The sequence below is a fragment of the Topomyia yanbarensis genome, chromosome 2 (assembly GCF_030247195.1).
Source record: "Topomyia yanbarensis strain Yona2022 chromosome 2, ASM3024719v1, whole genome shotgun sequence".
Taxonomy (NCBI): domain Eukaryota; kingdom Metazoa; phylum Arthropoda; class Insecta; order Diptera; family Culicidae; genus Topomyia; species Topomyia yanbarensis.
Window position 1 is genome coordinate 130,200,139 of NC_080671.1, and position 24,973 is coordinate 130,225,111.

Here is a 24,973-nt window from a genome sequence, read left to right on the forward strand (position 1 = left end):
TTCCATAAACATTTAAATGCATCAACAGACAAATCCATGATTAAAGTTACAGATACAAGTTCCATGAAACTTAGTAACACTTTCCATGTTTCGTTTTGTTTTTCGTGGGTTAGTAGTTAGGTTTTCGTCATTTCAATGTGCTTTACCGTCAGGCATGTAGCTAGAGGGGGGGGGGTGGCTAGGGGGAAAAAGCCCCCCCCCTTCCAGAAATGTTTTTACAATTCAGTAGCTAGTTTGGTGTGAACAAATTATTGAGAAAAAGTAAAAAGAAGATTCCTGTTTATCATGGGTGCGTTTCGACTTTATCTCTTCAGAAACCGACACTAACTTTTTGTCGGAATAGATTAGCGCCGGCTTGACGCTAATTCCCTAAAACTAAAACACACTTTGTGTTTCAATCGAACGACTGGTCAAACATGATGTCCCGTCCGAGCAGAAGTTCTGTTTATGCCGATAAGACACAGTAAAGCCGAAACTTGTCTAGGCTTAGCAGGCCTCTGCGAAAGCACTATGCTATATTTTACCCTAAGTAGAAAAATTGGGCTTACTACCCAACAAACATTTCGTGGTTTTATAAAAGTTTTAACAGTTGCTTTATTCAGCTCTAGCTGAACATGGAATGTATAGGCGTAATCATGTATCGTTTATTCCAGCCTTAAGCATCTGGATTTGGAGAATTTATTCAACTTGTCTGATTACGACACATTAAAGAACAATCCTTCAGCATGTATACAGCCTGAAGAAAACCACAGTTCAGCTTTATCAATAAACCTTTTCGTTACTGCTATTCAGCTGAGAGAATTATAATAGGAAAATATTAAAAAGATATTTAATTTCAAGTTACACACGCCATCAATCTCTTTGGAAGCTATCTTTTTTATTAATGTTACGTTACAGTTAGAGAAAAATTACCTTGTTGGATATCATATCACGTACCTGCATTCGAACCCGCAACCTGTTGAATACTAAGCACTTACTTCACTGTCTGCACCAATCTTGCATACATCGAATGCTTAAGATTTCACTGATGTACCGAAAAGTCTAGGCTGCTGAATAGAGTCTGTACAAAGGCTACAGTAGCCTTTCATAGATTTGAGTGAACCTAGTTGGCTTGGGTTCGAATCCCAACCTACGATTTTTTTATCCGATAATTTTTTTATTTGATAATTTTTAGAACATTCGGGAAATTTAAATTAGACAATTTACTAGTTTCGAAAACTGATGATTGTAGAGGTTTTTGTATTTAACATGAGGACTTGACGGTTGTCACAAAACATTTAGATAAGTGAAAATGGGTGTCATATGAAAGAGGTGGTAAATGAATGATGGATTGAAGCCATTTATAATTCTAAGCTGGCAATCTCCTCGATTTATTTACCACTCCCTGCCAAATAATTTTCTTTTCAATGTGGTAAGCGGAAGACGCTGTTCGAATTCAATAGTTTATATATTTATATCAATTATTTTTTATTGGAATGAAAATAAGTTTAAACTCATTGTACCTTTGTCTGCAAGTCGATAAGTAAAAAAAAATCCATGGTAACAATGCTAGTGTCAAAAATTTACAGCAACGTTCGACCAAATAGTCTTTCTAGTGATCCATATAAGAATATTCATGTTTTACAAGTAAACAGACCATTTCGATTAACAAGTAAATTTACATACACAAGGACGCGTGTGATTTGGTAAGATTGTACATTGAAAAATTTACTTATTACTCGGCTGTGCGGGGATTTAGCTGAGTTCAACTAAGTCTGTATGTATATGCAAGTCATTGGAATGATTTTTAGGTTTGCTATTGCATCGAACCAACTTGATAACTTCTTTTTGTTAGCAATGACATTTTTTTCAGGACGAAATTGAAATTGTAAATCAACTACATGAAATTATAAAAAACCGTATAAATGTTATAAGAGCAAACCGTTGAAGCAACAAATTTAAAAAAAAAAGGGTTCTAAATGTGCTAATTTGAGAAGTTCTTCACTTAAAAGTAAAAAAAGTTCGGTTACCAATAGTCATGCAAACCACTTATCCTGTCACTTTTAGAGTAGGAACAATTACCTTTATTAAACACATAATTCAGCTAAAAGTCAAAGGTGGTATAAAGGCAAATGTATAAGTAGAAACAACCTTTTGAAGACATGCAGTATAGCTTAATGAATGAAGGTAATAGTATTGGTAACAGAATCATTTAGTCAACTCGTAATTCAGCCTAATTGGGATGGTTGAATAAAAGCATTAATATTGCTGCTGTTACATTTGTTAGTAGTATAGTTCAGCCTAGTTTGAACTGGCCTCTCGGTCTGTTTTTGTTTGATGTGGAATAAAATGAAAAAAATGATCAGAAATCACGTGGGAGGAAATAAGAATCAATTAATCGAAGTCGCCTCAAAAGCACCCCTTCTATCTTTTCAATACACTCAGCACGAGTGCTTTCGGAATTGCACTCTGATCCTATTATTTCGGTTTGAATAAAACAACTTTTTCGAAAACACCTTATGTCTTCGTAATCCCTACAATCTTCAACGATAGGTGCAACAACTCCAATTGAATCTCTTTCACAAATTGTTGTAAAACAAACTTGTAATCAAACAAAAATTACAACTTCAAAAAGTCATACATCTCTCCCAAGTTTGTTGATTTTGGCAAAAAAAATATCAAGAGCAAATTATTTTTGTTAAACCATCTACTCTACCATCTAGCAGATTAGTGTCAACATATTTGAATGGATTTAGAAAGTGTATCTGCAAGCATCATAGCAAATATAACTGCCAGAAGAAACTAAACAATAGGCCATTCACACTGCTGCTGACAAAACTTTTACGAAAATTTGACAGGAATCGAATAAATTTCGGTAATTCAAAACTAGAAAAAAATTAAATAAAGTCTTCGGCAAAGTCTAGGTACGTGCAATATGTTCTCTTCGATGTATCGGAAGCAAGTGATGCTAAAATTATCGATCTCACCCATATTTATAGTTCGTAGTTATTCTGGTGGTGTCATCAATGTTTCATTTAACAATTTTTACGTAATTTAGAAGATGTCAGTAATCAGTGCTAACCCAGGTAACCAATAAGAATGCGCAATGCGTCTTAACGGCTACTTGATAAGCACTTACGAGGCTTTTTGTATAACGTCTCTGTAAAAAATCACGAATTGCGGTATTAACTGCCGTTTAAAAACTACTTACCCGATTTATTTCAAACTTTGCACATTCTATTTAAAAAACACTAACTTATAGTTAGTATCATAAAGTTATAAAAAAATTTAGAGTCGTAGTAGTCAAATGAGAGTAAGCATGTAAGTATACAGATCGGAAAACAAGAAACAAGCTTAAAATCTTACGGAATGATCTTTTGTCTTCTGCTGGTAGGAGTCGAGCTTAGGCAGAGTTACTAGTTAACTCTGCCTATGCTCGACTCCTGCCAGCGGAAGACAAAAGATTAGTTCGTAAGATTTTAAGCTTGTTTCTTGTTTTCCGATCTGTATATTTACATTCTTACTCTCATTTGAAAAAAAGTAACAATAAAAATTGACTACATATTAGTAGAAATAAAAAAGGAAAAATAAAGGAAAATGCCAATATGTAATTATCAAAACCCCCTTAAGGGATATTTTTACTAAATAATCAGAAACGGTTATGATGCTACGCCAAGGGACTGAAGAACAATATTTAAATAGTTTTGGTTTGTTAGAATATGTTTCGATTATGTCAATGTCTCTATTTTATCAGTATAAAAAATTCACCAAGGGGCTGATAAAAACGGATCTTTGCTGTATTCATTTTAGGAATTTCATTTATTTTATTCATCGGATTAATTTTATTTATTTTAATCGTTTTATTTTTTGTTTAATTAATTAGTATGATTTATATTAACTATACTTCTTATTTCATGAATTAACGTATTGTTTCATTTTTTTTTCTTTTTATTCGCTTTATTCATTTTCCCTCTCGCAGGTTGATGGGATTGACGGTATTGTAAACATCATCAAGCCACAATATATTCAATAGAGTTATCTAAATATAAGGACCTTCGCTCTTTTTAGTTTTTATTTGCACCAAGTTCTACTACTAGAGGTTAATTAGTTCTCATGTTAATAATCCACCAAACATTATGACTACTGAGGATTTGATTTATATAAGAAGCCCGCTTCAAGATGTTGATTACAATACGCCTCGATAGTGGTGTGTCGAGGAGGCCGGGAGGGCTGATATGAGCCTTTTGTCTGTTCTATACCTTTCCTCTATTCACCAGCTCATAACCAACAATCAACCAGTAACAAATAGATAATTGAGAAAGGATGTGCTATGTGTGGTGATTGGCTATTCAAGTATTAGTAGTGTTTGAAGTACTAATGTATGTCTCATGTGATGATCATAATTTCAGCTGTATCTTGTACCTATCTAATCTATTACGTCTCTCATATATTGTCTTTTATTTCTTCTTTTCGAGTCCTATACTGCCATTCTACACCCGCCTTCAGCTGAATCAACAACGATGGTGATAGTGAACGTCTTAACACTCACACATTCTCAAACGCGGTCTCAGCGGGAACCTACAAAAATGCCATCGTGCACGCGATTACGAATCGGTCACGTCCGAAAGTCTATCTTTGATCCTAGAAGCCTATGTCCATGCCTTCAGCTGGACCAATTAAGAAAATACGCCCATACCTATTAGACAACACGTCTCATGGCGACATGAGCGGGAACCCTATCGATATAAACGATCCCACTCTCTGCCAGAATTCAAACCGCGCACTGAAAATTTAATATCAGACTCCCGGTTCGCGCAACCATTCAAGAACACACGTTACAAAATCACGTCAGCGCACAAACGTTAGAGCCCCTCGCGATTTTCCAAGCAACCTACGAACTCGCAAACATGATTAAACCCCGGTGATAAGGTGAAAATCTCAGCACTCATAAACTTACCAATACGATCTCAAGTGTCAACCTACAAACTCCCGCGCTCGCGCCATCATGAATCGGGATCGTCCGGAAGTATCTATCCTCGGTACAAACAATCTAGGTCCTTGTTAATTATTAAAAAAATAATAAAATTGAAAAATAACTACCATATCCACTAGACAAAACGTTCCATGGCGACATGACCGGAAACTCTAGTGATATGGGGTAACTCTCTCCCTGTCAGAATGTGATCCGTACACCGAAAACTAAAGATCAGAATGACGGTCCGCGAATATATAAATCGCCGCAGGGTTTCAAAATCGAATTTATACACGCGAAGTCACATACACGCGAGCACACGGGACAAATACGTCAACATACGAACGCTTAAGCCCTTCGCGATCATCTACGCACACCTATGCCTGCGATCGCGTAAACTTGATAACACTGCGGCAATTGTGTGAACGTTTTAGTACTTACGAAGTTACAAACGCGATCTCAAACGCCAACCCTTAAATGCGCGATCATGAATCGGTCACGTCCAGAAATCTTTAACCTTTATTCTAGCAATTTAGGTCCATACATTCAGTTGGACCAATCAAAAAAAAAAATAAAGCTCATATCCACTAGACCACGCGTTCTACGACGACATGATTGGGATCTCTAATGATATGGAAGAACCCACTTCCTTCTGGAATCTGAACCGTACACAAAAAATTAAGTATCAGATTCACGGTCCGCGCGCGATCATTCTAGAACACACGCGAATATGCGAAAGGCACACGGTTATGAAATAGAATTTATGCACGCGAAGTTACACGTTAGCACACGCGACATACAAACGCACACGCGATCGAGCACATTAACGTACAAATATTCGAGCCCTCCGCGATGATACACGCGATTCCGAGTCCCTACGCCCGCACATGCCTGAACCGTACAAAGAATATCACATTCAGAATCACGGCCCGCTACAATTGGCCTATTGCAGTGTTTTATTGGGCGACATTGCCTGTCTCGTCTGCAAATTGTAGTATGTGATTCTGACGGGGAGCCCTTCCGAGAACCTAGCTCTACAGCTCCAGTAGGACAACTCTCGAAAAAAAAAAATAATTAGTATGATTTATATTGACTATACTTCTTATTTCATGAATTAACGTATTGTTTCATTTTTTTCTTTTTATTCGCTTTATTCATTTTATTATTTTCATTAATTTTATTTGTTAATCATTTCTGGAAAAAATTCGTTATGGTTTCGTCATGTTTCTACCATTTAATTTTTCTGTCCGTGAACTAATTCACAACTTTATAAACATAAATGTCGACTTGTGATATGGCTGCGAATTAGGTGAAGAAGCCAAAACATATTTACAAGATTCAGAATATTGTTGCATGGATCTTTTCATGCCTCGTGAACTATCGCGGCGCAGGATTCGTCGACGTGAAATATTTCACTAAATCATGCAATAAGTTTCCACTTACAGAATATAGTTTATAATGTATACAATTTTGTACATGCTCTTAATATTTTCACGTGAACAACTTCACAGAAATATCAATATAATGCATGATTTCGAGAAAAGATTCTAAATTCACGATCTATCTTGCGCACTAGTGAACAAGTTCTCAAATGTAAAAGATAATGTGTGGGTGTGCGTATTACTCCCTCTGCCGCCAAATCTGGTTTAGGTTGTTATCATGGGTCTGCCTCGTTTCAAACGTTTGGTTGGTGAACCATTTGCTCAGTAAAAACATTTTATATACACGTAGGGTAAAGTGCCTATTTTCACCCTATTAGAGATGGTGCCTCAATAATTCATTAATTACTCCGCTTACAATTGATAAAATGCGTGCAATTCGCATAGGAAACAGCTGTTCTCCATTGTTAAGATCCAAGATAATAACACAAATGCCCTCAAAACGGTAAAATGCTCGTGTTCGGGCGCAACGAAAACTCGAATCGAATGCCCCTATTGTTGCCCTACCATTTGACTCAATGCGTTGAACAAAGATGGCAGACGCTGTTCTAACCAACAGCTTTAAAAATGGATAGAATGATAATTGAAACATGACGAAAATAGGCTCATTACCCTACCTAGTTGCTATCTCGCTGTTCTTTACTCTATTCGCTCTCACCCGACACTCAACCACGATTGTGTGATGTAATGATAGTAATGGCTCTGTTTATCCGCTCTACATCTTCAATTGCTCACCCAAAGAGTGTATTGTATACTATATCTCGCTCTCCGAGGTGTGCACTAGGTCCACCGTCAGTCAGTTTTCCAGTTTACCTGCCACGATGAGCAATTCCGATTCGTTGTCGATAATACCGCCCCAAGATTGGCCTGAACTACGTGATTTATACCGTGATAATTGGCCCTCCAATCTTGTGGCTTATCACACTGTGGATAATTTTATTCAGTGGCACCAGAAAGATCCCCACATCAAGCATCTGACATTCTACAGCCTCAATGATAACTGGCGAACGGATGGGACTTACGTGATAGTGGTAAGTAAGTGTGAAACAGAGCGCAACTGTGTCTATTGGCAACAACTTGACGTTGGTGAAATCATTGCATTCCAATTGCAGGATCGCTATCAGTTGTTTCTGTATACTCTTGCTCCCAGCAGCAGTGACGTACTGGAGCGAGCAATGCACTTGCTCGATTGGAGCCGAGGGTTCAAAGTAAGTTCATTCCTCGCACGGCATCGAAACGCAGTGATTAATGTGGTTGAAGCGAAAGGCCTTCGGAAGGAGTACGACAGCTGCACTTATCTGTACTACATGCCAAAGGAAGAATCTGCCAAGCTGACTAGCGATGTGCCAGCAAGCTTTCGATTGGGTAGCCTTACAGAGGAAGATGCTGCAAAAGCGGATGCAGTTTGGCCCAACAAACACGTGGGGTCATTGTTTTTCTTGCAGAGATTAGCCGCTTGGAACCCGAATGTTGGATTATACAACTCTAGTGGTGAATTGGTAGCTTGGTGCTTCAGGTAATATTTTTTATATTCAATTTTCATTTGGATCAGGTTGGTTGCGTAAAATTTCCGGTCAAATTGAAGTTTTACAGTTTGAGTCTGTTTTGTTCCTTTTTCGAGAGGGAGCATCACTAATTCCTGCTGCGTTACTAACAATCATATAACGAAATTGGCCATGAAATGATTTTGAAAGTAACTCGAATCAAGTGTCCTAATTTTCAACCTAGCAAATTAGCCTAGACATTTTGATTGTTTTGACGTTCGGTAGGGTGATAATTTGGATAGGGTGCAAACGGGCTAATTACCCTATGTATAAGAATCTTGACTCTAGTTGTCATTCTAGTAAGTAACACATTTTGTTATCACGGTATCAAATACTGGTACCTCTCCTGAAGGGTGATTGGTTTATTTCAAGAGTTTTGATGTTTCACGACTACACACAAATTTGTTATGTCAGCAAAATATTTTACTGAAACTTTTCCAGCAAAACAGGATTTGCTAATAACTCAGCTAAAGTCTAAAAATAACAAACTCTACAAATGTTGTAGGAATGATTTTCACAAAATTAGTCAAATTTTTGTATAAAAATATCGAAAAAAATCTTTATCGACTCCTACACTGAAAAAAATCGATTTAAAAAATTTAATGTCGATTTACAAAAAACCCCATCTTTGACTTGGATGAAATTTTGTTCCAAGATAGGTAATTATGTTCCCTACCTATCGTCAAAAATTCAAGTTGTACACTTTCAAGGAAAAAAAGTTATTTGAAGAAAACTTTACCTTGTCCAGACTGAATTTTTTTTTCAGTGCATTTTTATCGAAAACTAAACCAATGATAGTCATAATCATCTCAGAATCCAATTTTCTAACCGCTAGTTGCCTGATATATGCAAAAAGTATCAGTAACGAATTTGCTAGATATTCATAACAAAGTTGAATGAGGGCAAAGATAAGCCATTTAACATCATCGATATATGCGAGATTTAACTAAATACCACTTGGCCCTGTACGAAGAAGTATCTTGTCTATGTACCCTCCCGGGACGTAAAGATTGATGGTGTAGTCTCCAACAGCGACCTTAACTGCGAAGTATGAGGTTCGCTCCTTCAAGAACCCTTTGATTCGGCCAGTGAAAATTCTGGTTCGCTAGCCATTGCCTTTAGGAGAAATTAAGGTGTATATGAAAACAACTTTTTTCCATCAGCCTCATTTCGAACCTTTCGCCGAATTTGCTCATCCAAACTTTGATCTTTTGGACGGGGCTAGTCTACCTGTTCGCCTTTTTGTGCCGCGCGGCATGAACGGCCGTCGCTGCAAACAATTAGGGCTACAGCGACTTATTGTAGGAATAAGGCACGCTATGGACAATGCGGAGAGAATTATGAAAAGTTATCCTACTGTGGAGAGACTCCGCATAATCTCTAGACATATCCCGCATATAAATTCTGTGTGGACAAAACGAAACATTCTTTTAAGGAACGCTCCGATAAGAAATGCAAAAGAGCGGTACGCCACCGAAAACGACCAATTTCTACATTTCCTTGTACACTACAAAGAGCGAGGGTCTGATCAACCCATTGTGGGAACATCTTGTAAAACCGAAGTAAGTACTTCCTGGTCTCGGTAATCTTAGAAACTAGCAGGAATTTCCACATGGGACTCCAAAAACCCTAAGTGTCCCTATATTTCAGTCCCTACATATTCCCCCAGGTTTTACACAATGCATTTGCGCTACGATTAAAGGTCAGACGAAACGAGTACCCGACGCGAACAACCGTGAACAGTCTCCTACTTCGTAGTGGGCAGAGATTGCATAGAATTGTACGCAAAAGGGACTTTTGAACGTCGGATCGCCCGAATTTTGCCCAATATACGCGACGCTACAAATGCAAATGAAAAACATGATGAAAGCTGAAAAACGCAATTGTTGGCATCAGTCCGTCGACGGATTAACGGAGAAACAATGTTTCGTATAGTGGTAGGGCCTACGTTGTGTATCAGAATCATCCTGTGATTGGAATACACAAAACGTTCGTCATATGATGACAACTGTGCATCGCTTTTATGTTGATCATTATGACAGAGCAATCATAAAAGAGGCTGTGCTGCCAACATTCTCCCTAAAAAACTGATGGTTTAATATTTACCTATCAACGACCATGCCTACATAGTCACAGTTACGGAAGGCTCTCCATTTGATGGACCATGGAAAGCGCTCTTTGTATTTCCTGGAGAAAACATGGGATTTTTTTTTAACCTTGAGGTCATTCGCCTCCAACATGGGATTTTTTGAGTACTTTATCTAAAAAATCGTAGCAGATTACCTTAGTTTGAGTTCTTTCGCAGTGCTCCATTCCGGTAATGAGAAGGTGATATTTATGAAAGATCGCGTAGCTTCAACGAGTTTTTAAATATTTCTTCTCAGAGGACGCTCGAAAATTGGCAAATTTCGTAGAGCGATGGATGTTCAGGAATCTCAAAGGTATCAAAGGTCCAAGAGAATGAATGAGGGTCATGACTTCTTTCGGGGGATATCTCAGGTCATGTACAATAATTATACGTAGAATACCTATCTCCGGCGTATTGGGGTCGTGGAGAGCGGTCTCTGCGCTTGTGGTGGCGGTTATCGCGATATTAAACATGTTGTCTGGTCGTGCGCTAAGTGTTTTAGTACCAGATCTCCGTTAAACGAATCCCTTCGGCCTCGTTTCCAGTCCAGTCCGAGATGCTATACCAAATTCGTTACTGATACTTTTTGCATGTATCAGGCAACTAGCTGGTTCGGAAATGGGATTCTGAGATGATTATGACTATCATTGGTTTAGTTTTCGATAAATTGGTTTAGTTTTCGATGCACTGAAAAAAAAAATCAGTTTGGACAAGGAAAAGTTTTTTTTAAATAACTTTTTTTTCCTTGAATGTGCCCAACTTGAATATTTGACAGTAGATAGGGTACAGAATTACCTATTTTGGAACAAAATTTCATCCAAATCTAAGATGAGGTTTTTTGTAAACTGACTTTAAATTTTTAAAGTTAATTTTTTTCAGTGTAGGAGTCGATGAAGAATTTTTTCAATATTTTTATTCAAAAATTTGACTAATTTTGTGAAAATCACTCCTAGAATATTTTTGTAGGATTTGTCATTTTTAGACTATAGCCATTTGAAAAATAAATTTAAAAAAAATTTTTACCCTTTTCAAAAGACAGTGCAGGTCATTTTTGGAAAAGCAAAGTATTCAAAGTGGTTTATTGTGACAAAGTTATCATGTACAGAAAGTTTCATTAAAATCTGAGAGGGTGCTGCCAACATTTGTTCGTGTTGGCTCGAAATTCGTCTATATGATCATTTTTGGATATCAATTTTACGATAAAACTTTATTGTAATCGCTTGAGGAAAACTTTGTATGAAGTGAAATGCTAAAATATTTTTTAGCCCTCAAAAAGGCAAATGGATCTTCGAGGCCCGGCGGCCAACCAGTTTTGCCTTTCTCCTATAGAAAGGATATGCAATTACTTTGAAAATCGATTTGTTAACGGAGGCCCGAAGGGCTGAGCCTATTATACCATTCAACTTAGTTCGTTGAGTTCGGAAAATGTTTGTGTGTGCGTATGTATGTGTGTATGTATGTATGTTACCAAAAATATGCACATCGGTTACTCGGAGATGGCTGAACCGATTTTCTCAAACTTAGTCTCAAATGATAGGTACAACGTTCCCATAGGCTGCTATTGAATTTTATTTAAATTCGACTTCCGGTTCCGGAGTTACGGGTTGAAGAGTTCTATCATGCATGAAATTCCCGTCTAAATTGATATCAGCATGTTATCTAAAAGATGCAAAATCTCATAATATATGTTCTAAATTGCTTGGATTTACAGTTTCAGCTCACTGATTCCCAATCAAACCCACGTTGACCACTTTGGACACCTTCGGCGGAACCGGAAGCTTCGAGGATTTGGCTATGTTCCTGAAGTGAATTCACATCAGCTTCTTTGAAATGTCTGCCTCTATTTTCTCAAAGTTTTTTCTCAAATGAAAGCTACAGCATCCTTATTGACTGCTATTAAATGTCATTGGAATCGAAATTCTGGTTCCCGTGCTACGGGTTGAAGTATGCGGTCACATGCGAAATTCCCATACAAACCGGTATAATCATTATATCTAAATGATGCAAAACTAATTGTAATGAGTTCTAAATCACACTAAAAATGAACTGTTCAACAGAGGCGCGAAGGGCCGAAACTCATACCGTTCGACTCAATTCGTTGAGTTCGGCAAATGTGTATGTGCTCGTGAGTGTGTATGTATGTATGTATGTTACCAACAATCGCACATCGGTTACTCGAAGATAATCGATCCAATTTTCTAAAAACTTTGTCTCAGATGAAAGGCATTGCTTTTGATTTTATTTCTGATACAACATCCGGTTCCGGAGTTACTGAATGAGAAGTGCGGTAATATAGTAAATCAACATATAAACTGGAACCACCATGATACCTAGATAATCTAAAAATGCGTTAAAATACATAGATTTGCAGGCCAGTAGTCGCTTTGATCACATTGGCCACTTAGGACGGTCTTGACCCCTGGAGAACTTGCCACTGTTCACAGTTAATTTCACACCTATCCTTCATAAAATTCTTGACCGATGTCCACCATCTTCCAAATTTGAAATGATAGATGCAATGCTTCAATTGGCTGCTATTGAATTTCATCCCGATCTGAGTTTCGGCTCCGGAGTTACAGGTTTGTTAGTGCGGTCCCGATGAAATTTCCCATATAACTCTTCCATCATAACACTTAAGCGGTTAAAAACCACAAATTGTGATTATTGAAACCACGGCAAATAAATTAATTTTGACCAAAGTTCTGACAACATTACCCACAACGACTGTCAAATGAACTTTGTGTAGTTTTGGTTTCGGGTTATTATTGGATTCGCGAAAGCATCTCAATTACAAAGTAAGTTCGTTATGCTGCTATAATATGGAGCTGAATCCTGATGCATCCTAAATATGTAGTTATTATTATCATTCATAAATAATTGCACAACTAACTGTCGGCTTTTTAAACATGCCAGATAGAAAATGATCTGAGATTCCGTAGTTTCTGTCCCAGCATACTTTAAACTTCTTCACCATATTCAATGACCGACAAATTTTTATATTGAGTACATCTGATCTGATTAAATACATCGAGACATTTAATTTAGTAGCACCCTTACACCGAACTATGTGTAAGAAAATATGATACAATTTTGAACAATTTTTGTCTTGAGAACATACCAATGGCTTGAGCAATGATTTTACTACTAACCGATAGATATTACGAATTCTCAGATATATGAATAAAAATATCTTGGCCTTTATGACAATAATTTATAGCTCTTACTACCCTCTAAGACTGATGGCTCATGCAGGTTATAAACGAAACAAATTCATCAATAAAGGCTACCAAATTGTGTAGTAGTCATTTGGAAAGGCAAAAATTTTGTATTGTACTCCTTGTTTTGCCGGAAATAATTTTATCACGATCCTTGCGATATACCGTGTACCTAGGACCGAAAAACTCTATCGAGTTTTCATCGTCTTTCAGTCATGCTTCTGTCAGCACAATAATATCCTGATCCGAAACAGCTCGTGAATCTTCTGGTTGTATATTCCTAGCTATTGAGATAAATCACCATCGGACGATCGGGCACCCGAAACAATCATGATGTCATCAGGGTTTGAGTTGCTGATCCCTAAACGATTGGCGGTAGCGGAACTGGAGCTGTAGCCATCGGTTAACCGGAAGCGGAGATTTCTTTAAGGGGGCAGAGTATCGAGTGTAGCTTCGGGGGGCATTTACCTTCCTTGGCATTACCTGGAGAAATAATCGTGGTGTCATTAGGGACTGGGTTGCAGATCACTAGACGCATGACGGCAGCGAAACTGGAGCTGTGCTGTCCATCAATTGATTCCACGAAATTCGCTGTTAATCTACCACAAATGAAGGAGATTATTGGGAACTCCTGATCCGACCTTGCTGTTTCCGTCTCCCATCTACCATTTGTTTGTATAGGCGCAGTGACTCGTATCATAATTTGCTGCAGCATCCCAAAGCTTTCCGATTTTATTTGGCTTCTTGACGCTTCTCGCGGACCCCAGAGTTAAATACCTCTCATGAACCAGTAGAAGCAGTTCTTGGCTATAGCTAAGCGCAAGTAGATCTATTTTTGCCTAGTCAACTATTCGATTCCAATGGTCTGTATTCTCGAGCTTAGGATATAAGCATTGTTTAGCTAATTTTCTAAATTTCCCATGCTATATTATTCAACATCATCAGTTTTATCTAATAAAATCGTATATTTATGAACTATAGATGTAAGATCTCAAAAATCTAGTAGAAAATGGCTGAATCATGAGCATGCAGAACCTAATCATAGACTAACGAACATAACACTCGTTTAACATTCTTCGACATTTTTTTTTTGATTTTTTCCGTAAAATTTAATAAATAATGGTATGACATCCTTTTGTAAGCATTAAATGCATTATGGCATGTCTATTTGAGTATATATTAATTTGAAATCTCCAATGATATTAAAAACTTTACATTTTTGCTCCCACGTTTATAAAATCTGAAATATTCAGGTATACGTGAAAATAAAATTTCATTTAAATTTTTTTTGCCAATTTTTGTATGGAAAAAGTCAAAAAACGTGAAAAGTAAGCCAACCCTATTCATGGGGTACTAGAGTGCCACGCACCAAACCTTCTTAGCTTTATTGTGCATAGTTTAGAGAGTTAAAAAAGTGCCTGTTCGTGAATTTTGGTTTGCACCTTTCTTTCTTATACGTAGTTGAAGTTGGTGTAAAAAAAATGTAAAAATCTTCAATAACTTTGAAACAAATGAGTATTTTTACATACAGTCTTCGACAATATTATGTAGTTTTGATACCTACACATTTGTGTTGAACATAGTTTGCACGAAAAGTCACAATGAAAGAAGTTATATTAAAAAAAACTGGATTTAAGGGGGTTGTCATAGAAAACATCTTATAAATCGATAACCTTTACTCCTACAAGCTCAAGTTCTTCAACAAAACTTCCCAAAACTTTGTGAGCATTCCCAAAACTTTGTCGAAGACACAAATTTTCTATCTCGTCAGTATAAAAAATTATTTTTTTAGTTGGATCATAGTAAGCCAAGCACAATTTCAATTGTTATTAGATTGTGGGGAATATTTATACAAACAATTCCTCCAAAGACATCCTGTGAATATATTCGATGGTTTGGCCTCTAATTAATTCACAGTTCACGTTTTTTGGCGTTTCCGACCACTGTGCAACTTGCTGCCAGTTACACGATAGATCCAAACTAACACCAAATTGGCGCCAGTTAAACATTAAATCCAAACAGTTCACTAAACATGTGTGAATGCATAAGGCAACTGGCTGGTACAGAGTGATGTCTCGATTGGCCTAGCACAGAAGCTATAATTGAGACTGTCGTTGCATATGTGGCCGGTGTAAAACCAAAGAGGACCAAGAGTCACTTTGAGATACATGCTCTAAAAACGCTATCGCACCCATCACAGCACCAGCAACACTCACATCTATTTATTTTTGAGAACACAATTAGCAAACGAAAGCAAATAAGTGTTCCTTAATCTGCTATGTTAATGATAAGTTGTTTAAAAATGCATTTTAACACGAAAATACTAAAAAAAATATGGCGCTCAGTTCGGTTTGGCTTATCGCAGGCCATTGAAGGTACATGCCGCCGGATGACTTTCTGCTTTTGACCGAATTGACATCCGATTGAATAGATAGTAAGATAAATTGCCGGTGTAATTACATTTGAAGACATTTTCATTAGATCCAATCTGCAAATGAGTAGTACCTTCCTGAGTTTCCTCCTCCGATAACTACTGCGCAAACCATTTTTTTTGGAAATTTCCTAGTATATTTTGAAAGACCACGTTTAGCGGAAACAAAAGGTGATCGAGTAAATAGCGGAAGAGAAAGTAAACACAGGGAGACGCTTATTTGGACCTAATGACCAAACATGAAATTTTCCAGTTTTGTATGTACTGGTACGGTAGCGCTAACATCTTTCACATGTTCACATTATAATTTTAACAGTAGTATACTAATTTGTTCAAATTTGGACGTCAGTTCTCTGGGTTCATAATTTATCATTAGTGTCCAGGGATCATTGTGAAAATATACGCTCTATGTCTATAGCGGGTATCCTAACGGGTGCTGCGCTGATTTTTTTTTGTGAAAGCCAACAACAAATTAGATTAGTTATTATGCTTACCGAAACGATTTCATCCGATTTCAGATTACAAGCAGGACCACTCGGTGCCCTTCAGGTGGACGAAAAGCATCTCAAGAAAGGTTACGGAACGATTGTCACAGTAGCAATGGCCAACAAACTTGCCGCTATGCAACAAGACTGTTTCGCCCTGGTTAGTAGTGGTAATATACCGTCCAAACGAATGTTCGAGAAGCTCGGTTTTCGGCATACGGATTTCGCCTACTGGTTGAGGACTTACCCAACGGAACCCTTTCAGTGGATTGACGAGTAAATAATTTGCCAGTTATAGCAATAAATAAGTCATAATTGTTACTATCATGTTTTTATCTCAAATTTTTATCACCGCCTTCTGTATATCATTACATAATTCATAACGATATCGATTGTTCCCCAAAGATAGCAGTGTCACTTTAATTGAAACCAAAACATCACTGCCTATCGCCCGTAGATCTCCACCAGATAGTCGTATCCTATTCCGTGCCGGTATCCAGCCACAAAGATGGTTGCATTCCTTTGACCGAGTCCTCCGCTTTGTAAGGTTGCGATGCCAGTCCTATTCACCGATCGATCGTACGCTCGAATTGCCGTTATGTTCGCGGTGCCGTTGTAGGCAATAAGACGACTCACGGTTTGATTTACTGCACCAGGAGCCATATACCCTTGGGAATGTAGCACTCTGTCACCAGAATTGATGGTTCCCAGAATCAAATCGGACGCGTGGATTACTCCGAACAGGGCAACCGCAACGACGACACTAGCGATGACAGATTTCTGCATTTTGAACGAGAGGTATCCAACGTTTCCGAATTGTGGTCAATTCTGATGATAGGTACCTTGAGGTATCTGCTTTTATAGGGTCCAAATAACGTTATCTAGTTGCTGGTAATGATTCACAGCAAACGGAAGTGTTTGATAAGATTTTTGATTAGTGCCAGGCGGTTGATTTTTCGAAAAAATTGTGACAGCTGGAGTTCGATAATAGGGTGTAAAGATTGGTGTTAACGAGTTGATATCAACTTGACTATCTTGTATTACTTTGAACAGTAGTTCTTAAATTGAACCTTTACCGGGGGGTTTCACCCAGTAAAAAGAAATCAAGATTATACAACTTGCAGGTTTAAACTGTAATAAATTATATTTACTTAAGTATGTTACCCTAATTGATACATTCGATCACAGTGCACTCCTTTGAATTGTTGACGTCATATATATGTTTTCATGCATTACGTTCAAGAACCATTTTTCTGGTTCGTTTAACTTTTTTGTAATATTTTATCCAACTTTTATATAAATCCGTACCAGAGTATACGGTCATATTCACTTATCCTCTATCACTATTAAAATTAATCACCCTCGTCCAGAAACTGTTAAAATGAACATGAATGACCCCCTGATTCATTTACCGTTTAATATAGCTCGTTATTTCGTAAAAGGATTTTCATTTTGAAGAATTTTATTTTTTTACAAACATTTATTTAGCCAACGTTAACATGATACACTTAAGCAAAATTACAGCGAATTTCATAGGAGTATCGTATAATTTTTAGCCACAAGTAGCACGTATGTAAATCATAAAATTATCTTATGAAGCGGCATTTATTTTGTTAAATCGGTTTGCTATGATTTCATGTTCCATAAGGTATCTTTGAATTATCATAAGACAATATTATGTTTATGAGAATCATAAGATGCTCGTATGAAATTCGTACGACTGGCATATGCAGTAACTTTTGAAATGTTAAGGTAATCATAAAAGTCGTATGTTTTTCATATTAATCTTATGAAAACATAGTTTTGTTACACTCAGGCAAAAAATACAGCGAATTTCATAGGAATATCGTATAATTTTTAGCCACACGTAGCACGTATGTAAATCATAGGATTATCTTACGAAACAGCATTTATTTGGTCAAATCGGTTTGCTATGATTTAATGTTCCACAAGGCATCTTTGAATTATCATAAGACAATATTGTACATTTCTCTTATGTTTATGAGAATCATAAGATGCTCGTATGAAACTCGAATGACTGGCATATGCAATAACTTATAAAATGTTAAGGTAATTATACAAGTCGTATGTTTTTCATATTAATCTTATGAAAACATAGTTTTGTTACTTTTCGAGTCATCATAAGATGGATCTTATGAAATTCGCTAGGCATTTTGCCTTAGTGTACTTTTCTATTCATCATAAGATAAATCTTATGAATTTCGCTATGAGTTTTGCCTTAGTGTACAAATACAAGATACATAATACAAACATTTCAAAATTTAACACAAAACACATTACAAACAACTTTGCTCAAGTAATCTTCTGGAACCGGCATATCATCCTGCAACAGAAACTTTTGGGCGATCGACCAGGTGCTTCAGCGTTCTTTCAGTGTCTCCAGTAGCTTCTTCGGCTCTCGGAACCTCATCCAACCTGTACATTTCCTTTATCTCTACGGCCAGTGGGCGATATCTCGTAATTAGAGATGGGCCGTTCATTCATGAATGATTCAATCTGGTAGACGGCTGAAAATGAACCTGATGCGACTCGTGGTGAATAGAAAAAATATTCATTCAAACATCCAGTTGAATATTGTACAATAATATTCTCTCCACTAATTACACTAGTTTACAGCATTTCTGAACTCAATAAGGTGGTGGTCATTTTCAATGTTAAAATGAAATCCAAAAAATTAACAGTAGAGCAGTTTTCGAGTTATAGTAAAAAAATGAATTTGACCTTTACAATAAAAAGCACGTTCAGTGAAATCCAAATATCTTCGGTTGTAGTGCATCAATATTAAATTTTATTATGTTGAATTTAAGGTAATTGAATGCATTTTCGGTCGTTTGAACATTGTGTTATAGTGCGACTACTGGTTCTGACGTTTATTGAACTTTTTCTTAATTTGTCCTCATTTTTTAAAAGCAAAATGAACGTTTGGTCAAGATTTTGAGCAAGATAAGGTAATCCTAAAAACTATATTTTTATGGGAAATTAAAACCTACTAATAAACAACAAAAATAAGCATTTAACAGTTTAAACCGGATGGAAATTGTGAAAGTTATTCAATTTTTTGTAGAATGGGAATTTATGAGTTTCTCTGGGTCAACTTATTGAACCGTCCCGATTCCAATTTTTTCTTGGGCTTGTTTCATAATATATTCTCTATCAGAATAAAGTAAATTAAAGAAGTTTGAAATGATTCAAGATTTCTAATAACAAGAATTTCAGGCTCAGTGGAGTGTCATCAAAAATTGGTATTAAAAATATATTATTATGGGTAGGGGAGACCGGGGATAGTTGGTGGTGTTTTCAGTTTTCATTTTTTTTACCGCTTTGGTGTAGGTAGATCTTGCATAACAAACTGTTGGAAACATCTCTAAATCTTATTAAAATGTTTGATGCATTGTCTCTATTTTTAGAGACAAAAATATATGCCGCGGAAAACTCGCCAACTTACTTCGGCCCCATGGTATGTTGGCGGTATGTATGGGTAGGCCAACAAATAAGCAATCAATTGGAGATTCAAATACTTAGCGGTCGTTTTGGAACGTGCTGAATGTCTTTTCAAGAAAACTGTACATTAACCGACATTTGATATTACATTTCAGTTTCAATAACCCGGCATTTTGACTTTGACGCGTACTCCATTTTCAAAAGTAAATTTTTGATTTGATCGAAGTAAATGTCTCCTGCATTGACGAGATACACAAGTAAAAGACTTTCTTACTTTGGAGTGAATACCAGAAATAAAATTTTTTGATGACTATTTTTGTACTGTAAAAAAAACTATTTAAAAATAACTTTTGTTTGTGGCTAGTGGATATCTATGCGGATACTGAAAGCTCTTTTCAAGCACTATCGAAAAATATTCGGGAAATAGATTGAAAATAACCCCAAATAGCACAAAGTGTTTAAAATTTAGAAAATTTACTTGGTATGTTCGAAACCACAATAATGCCCACAACTTCTACAAAACAAAATGTTTTGCAGCAAAACGCATTGGGTTTCACATACCTAGAGGCGCACAAGAAGAGCCAGCGCTATATGTCTAAAAGAAACGGAGAAAAAGGGATTCCGCCAACTTACCCCAACCGCCAACTAGCCTCAAGCTCCCCTATATTTACAAATATCATACCCCCTATTTTGTAGGATTGGGTGGGTTATACACAGCAATACGTACAGTGTGTAGAGAAAATTGATGACGGGACAAGCTGTCATTTCTAAACAGATAAAAAGTGAAGAATTTGGAATAAGAACTAGTGCTAATTAAACCTATAATTTGTTCAATCTACTAAATATCAATAATTTGTTAATGATAATCTTAACGCTAATTCGGTATCACAGGATCGCTTAAAACTTAAGATACGTAAGTAAACCTAATTATACAAATATCGTCTTAACCTAACATGCAAAGATATGTACAGGTGATTGAATGCCAGGAACACCTCCACGTGGTGTAGAACAATAGAAGATAGTTAAAAGTAAGGTTAGTTACGATTACCGAACATACATAAATATTCAAAACTTATGGAAGTTAAGAGCATTCTCGAAACTTCTAACCGCAGATTACCAAAAAACCCGGCGAACGCGATTTGCTGACCGTTTTAAGAGTCTATTTAAGGCTGCAGGAGGAGAAACAAAATTTGTAAGACTATGAATTACACAATGAAATTGAAATTTAATAAAATATACTATTCTATCTTTAGGCTGCCAACTAAAAAATGCTGCTCTAAGGATTGTTAATCCTCAGATCCGAACAAGCTTGAACCATGATTTGTCCGAGTTGAGGATCTTGATTACAGCTTGCCTGTTGGAGCAGAAGCTTAGAACTTCCCGGTCAAGCTCTGTTGAAAAACCAATATCCCGCACATAATCGCAAAGATTTCTGCTTGGAATACAGTACAGTATCTACCTAGCGAGTGAAATTGTTCCAATCTAATTTAACGACAGTGGACAGCAGCACAAACACGTGCTTCCGTCACGAGACAGAAACATTGTCAATTAATATATTGACAAGACTGCTCCAATCCATCAATCCCATTTTAATTCTACAGAATCAATATTTTCAAGATGACCTTACACCATCAATATATTGATCAATATATGATTTATTGTCAATATTTCTGCACGTCTAGGGTCCGCTTCAGGCCACGTGCGGTGGATATTCAAAAAAGCTAACGTTCCTGATGTGATGATCGATTATCCGTTCCAAGAAAGAAGAAAAGAACTTAAGCTGGTATGCCTAAAACTCTTGGCTTCTTCATAGCTTGAGCTGCCGCCTTTGGAACTATAACAGTTATTTCTCGCCATGGTTTCGGGATATACACGGTAGCATTACCAAGACTGGAAAGCATAATCTTTTTCAGTACATGTTTGAGAATATCAAATCCCTTTTGCACCAGGACAGGAAAGAATACATCTTTTCCAGACGATTTGTATGGAGCAAAGTTGTCAACTGCCCACTTGACCGATTCAGTGGTAACTAATGTGGAGGCTAATACCCACAAGTCCGAATCAATGAGATATGTGAACATTGTTCAGCTCCGGATCGACACAAACTGGAAAGTGTACGTCGAAGTTACAATTAAGAACACCTTTTTCGCCCATCACGCAAACACCACCCCTGGTTTTTAAGGAGTTCATTTGCTAGTCTCTTACAGATTAGAGATATTAGTACATAGGTCTTGCCAGTCAGCCTGCTCTTCAGATCTAAGATATTTCTTATATGCACTACGAGCTGACCTGAATGTTCTGGAGCCATCACACTGACGGTGGTTCCAAGCTCTTCGCATATCCTTCTTTATTCTTTCAAGCTCAGTCCTCCACCAAGGGGTTTCCTTTAGTCGATTTAACAGTACGAAGTGGGCAAGCTTCTTCGTAGGATGCTACTATGAACGAGTTTGTGTGTCCACGACGTCATCCAAGTCGTCTAGTTGACTAACAGTTGGATAATATCCATGAAATTTAGTCGCCAAGCTTTCCAAGGAGATTGATTTGTGCTACCTGACCATTATTGATTAGAGAACTGTACATTTCATTTCCAACATATACAGCTAGAGGACACCAAGCAAGTTGGAATGTTCATGCATGTAGCGATCCATACCGGGTTTAAATGGGACACGATCATTTGATTACCATGATTTGCGAAGAAAATAACGGTTCACTGTGTCAGAGATTGGCTGGTAAATTGCGGTCTACGCGATTACAGACCTCTCTAATGGTCCTTAGTCTTTACTCTGCCACTCCTATCTCTACCTCCTCGCGGAGCCGGTTGAGGTATGAGCAACCTTAGGGAAGATTGGGTAACCAACCCCGGTGGGAACTTTGGTCGTATGCTGACAGGGAAGGAGGGGTTTGCATCTGCAAACCTGAACGAGCGTCTGTTCTCCAGGCTAGGAGCGGCCCACAGCAGCGGCTGATCCCCATGTTAGAGGCGGCTGATCATCGTCCGAGAGCCAGCGAGGGACTCTAAGCAAAACTGCGCACAAACAGCGTTTGTTCTGGTATCCAGCGGCTGAACATGAAATGCTCTCCCCGGAGCTATATCCAAGATGGCAGCCCCATCACGGTGTGATAGGGAACCTTAGGCTAACCACCTACTGTTCCCGAAACTCAAAAACCGTTCCAGAAACCGAAAAAGAAAGATTTCAAACCGATTTAACGGCAACGACCTTTAGCATGAAACAAAGGACACGAATTGGAACTTGAAATGAATTAACCCTAGCCCAGCAGGGTAAATTGGCACAACTTGCCAATGAACCGTGCCACATGAAGCTTGAGATCCTAGGACTGAGCGAAGTCCGCTGGCCGAACCTTGGAGAACACAGATTGCCGTCGGGTCAAATTATGCTATACTCTGGTCTACGAGGTGAACACGCTCCTCGTCACCGTGGAGTTGGCTTCCTGCTTAGCGCGCACGCCTACACTGCGCTAATGAAGTGGGAGCCTATTAATGAGAGAATAATCGTTGCCAGATTCAGAACACGGGTTCGAAACCTTACCATGATCCAAAGTTACGAGTTAACTGATGCTGCCGAAATGCAAGAAAAGGAGAACTTTTACAGGCAACTGAATGCTGTCGTGGATAAAATTCCGAAAGGTGATATGAAGATCTGCATGGGCAATTTCAACGCGAAGGTGGGTTCCGATAACTCGGACTATGAGCACGTCATGGGACGTCATGGCCTCGGAGAAATGAGAGAAAACGGAGAGCTGCTTGCAGAGTTTTGTGGCAACAATGACATGGCGATCAGGGGATCGCTTTTCCCCCATCGGCCAGTACACAAAGTGACATGGGTTTCCCGTGATGGCTTCACGGAGAATCAAATCGACCACATCTGCATCAGCCGAAAATGGAGAATGAGCCTCCTTGATGTGCGTAACAAGCGTAGCGCCGATATAGCGTCCGACCACCATCTCCTAATCGGCGAGATCCGGCTGCGTATTGCAAGGATTCATCGACAGGAGGAGAACATCGGGCGTCGGTTTAACACATGTCGTCTGGAAGATGCTGCGGTAAGAAGATCCTTCGTCGAGGAGTTGGAGAACCATGCTGCAGATATTCCGGAAGGTGGAAGCGTAGAAGATCAATAGACAGCCATCAAGAACGCCTTCATCGCCACCGGCGAGAATAATCTGGGTGAGCTTCGTACCCAGAGAAAACAGTGGATCACAGATGACACATGGAAGAAGATAGTGGAACGAAGGGACGCCAAAGCCGCGATTGAGCGAGCTAAAACACGAGGAGCCAAAGCCGCAGCCCGTCAGCGCTATTCGGCTCTAGAGAAGGAAGTGAAACGCTCATGTAGACGGGACAAAAGAGCGTGGGCAGACTCCATAGCCGACGAAGGTGAGAAATCCGCAAACACTGGCGACATCCGTCTCCTCTACGATATCTCACGCCGCCTTAGTGGGACAAAGATTAATGCTACGATGCCCGTGAAAGACACGTCTGGATAGTTGTTAAACGACCGCGCTGACCAGCTGAAACGCTGGTTCGAACACTTTGAAAACCTTTTTCAAGTGTCGGCCATGCCACCAACAACTCGGCATGATCCGCCAAGGGTACGACCTATTACCCGCGTCAACACCGAAGCTCCATCATTGCAAGAGATAAAAGCAGCCATCCGGAGCATGAAATCGAACAGAGCCCCGGGGGTCGATCGCATATCAGCAGAGATGATCAAAGCTGACCCCGTAGTATCTGCAGAACTGTTGCATCAATTATTCTACAATATCTGGGACACCGCGCCTTTTCCGGCCTTAGTGAAGGTACCCAAAAAGGGTGACCTGACTGTATGCGCTAATTGGCGGGGCATCATGTTACTGTGTATAGTTCTCAAAGTTCTCTGCAAAGTGATCCTTAACCGGATACAGGAGAAGATTAACGCAACTCTCCGACGGCTGTAGGCAGGATTCCGTGCCGGACGATCCTGTGCGGACCATATTGTCACGCTCCGTATCATCCTGGACCAAGTCAATGAATTCCAAGAGTCTCTCTACTTAGTGTTCATCGACTACGAAAAAGCTTTCGACCGTCTCAATCACGAAAATATGTGGGGAGCCCTGAGACGCAAGGGAGTCCCTGAGAAAATCATCGGTCTAATTGAAGCACAGTACGAGGCATTTTCGTGCAGAATATTGCACGATGGTATCTTGTCTGACCCCATCCGGGTCGTGGCTGGAGTTAGGCAAGGATGTATTCTATCACCGCTACTGTTCCTCATCGTAATCGACGAGATCCTGGTAGGAGCGATTGATCGTGAACCAAA

General features: G+C 38.5%; 3 protein-coding genes across 3 annotated transcripts; 2 read left to right on the top strand and 1 right to left on the bottom strand.

Moving 5' to 3' along the window:
* The first annotated feature begins 7,081 nt into the window (after positions 1–7,081).
* Positions 7,082–16,514, top strand: LOC131681315 (uncharacterized). Its single transcript, XM_058962056.1, has 3 exons — positions 7,082–7,421; positions 7,503–7,906; positions 16,227–16,514. The coding sequence occupies exons 1-3, from the start codon at positions 7,212–7,214 to the stop codon at positions 16,471–16,473; spliced, it is 861 nt and encodes a 286-aa protein (XP_058818039.1). The 5' UTR covers positions 7,082–7,211; the 3' UTR covers positions 16,474–16,514.
* LOC131681320 (uncharacterized) lies at positions 16,509–17,019 on the bottom strand. Its single transcript, XM_058962063.1, has one exon. It carries the CDS (start codon positions 16,977–16,979, stop codon positions 16,638–16,640), a length of 342 nt encoding a protein of 113 aa, XP_058818046.1. The 5' UTR covers positions 16,980–17,019; the 3' UTR covers positions 16,509–16,637.
* Positions 17,020–22,970: 5,951 nt separating this feature from the next.
* Positions 22,971–24,161, top strand: LOC131679752 (craniofacial development protein 2-like). The gene is made up of 2 exons (XM_058960497.1): positions 22,971–23,780; positions 23,859–24,161. The coding sequence occupies exons 1-2, from the start codon at positions 22,971–22,973 to the stop codon at positions 24,159–24,161; spliced, it is 1,113 nt and encodes a 370-aa protein (XP_058816480.1).
* The last annotated feature ends 812 nt before the right edge of the window (positions 24,162–24,973 follow it).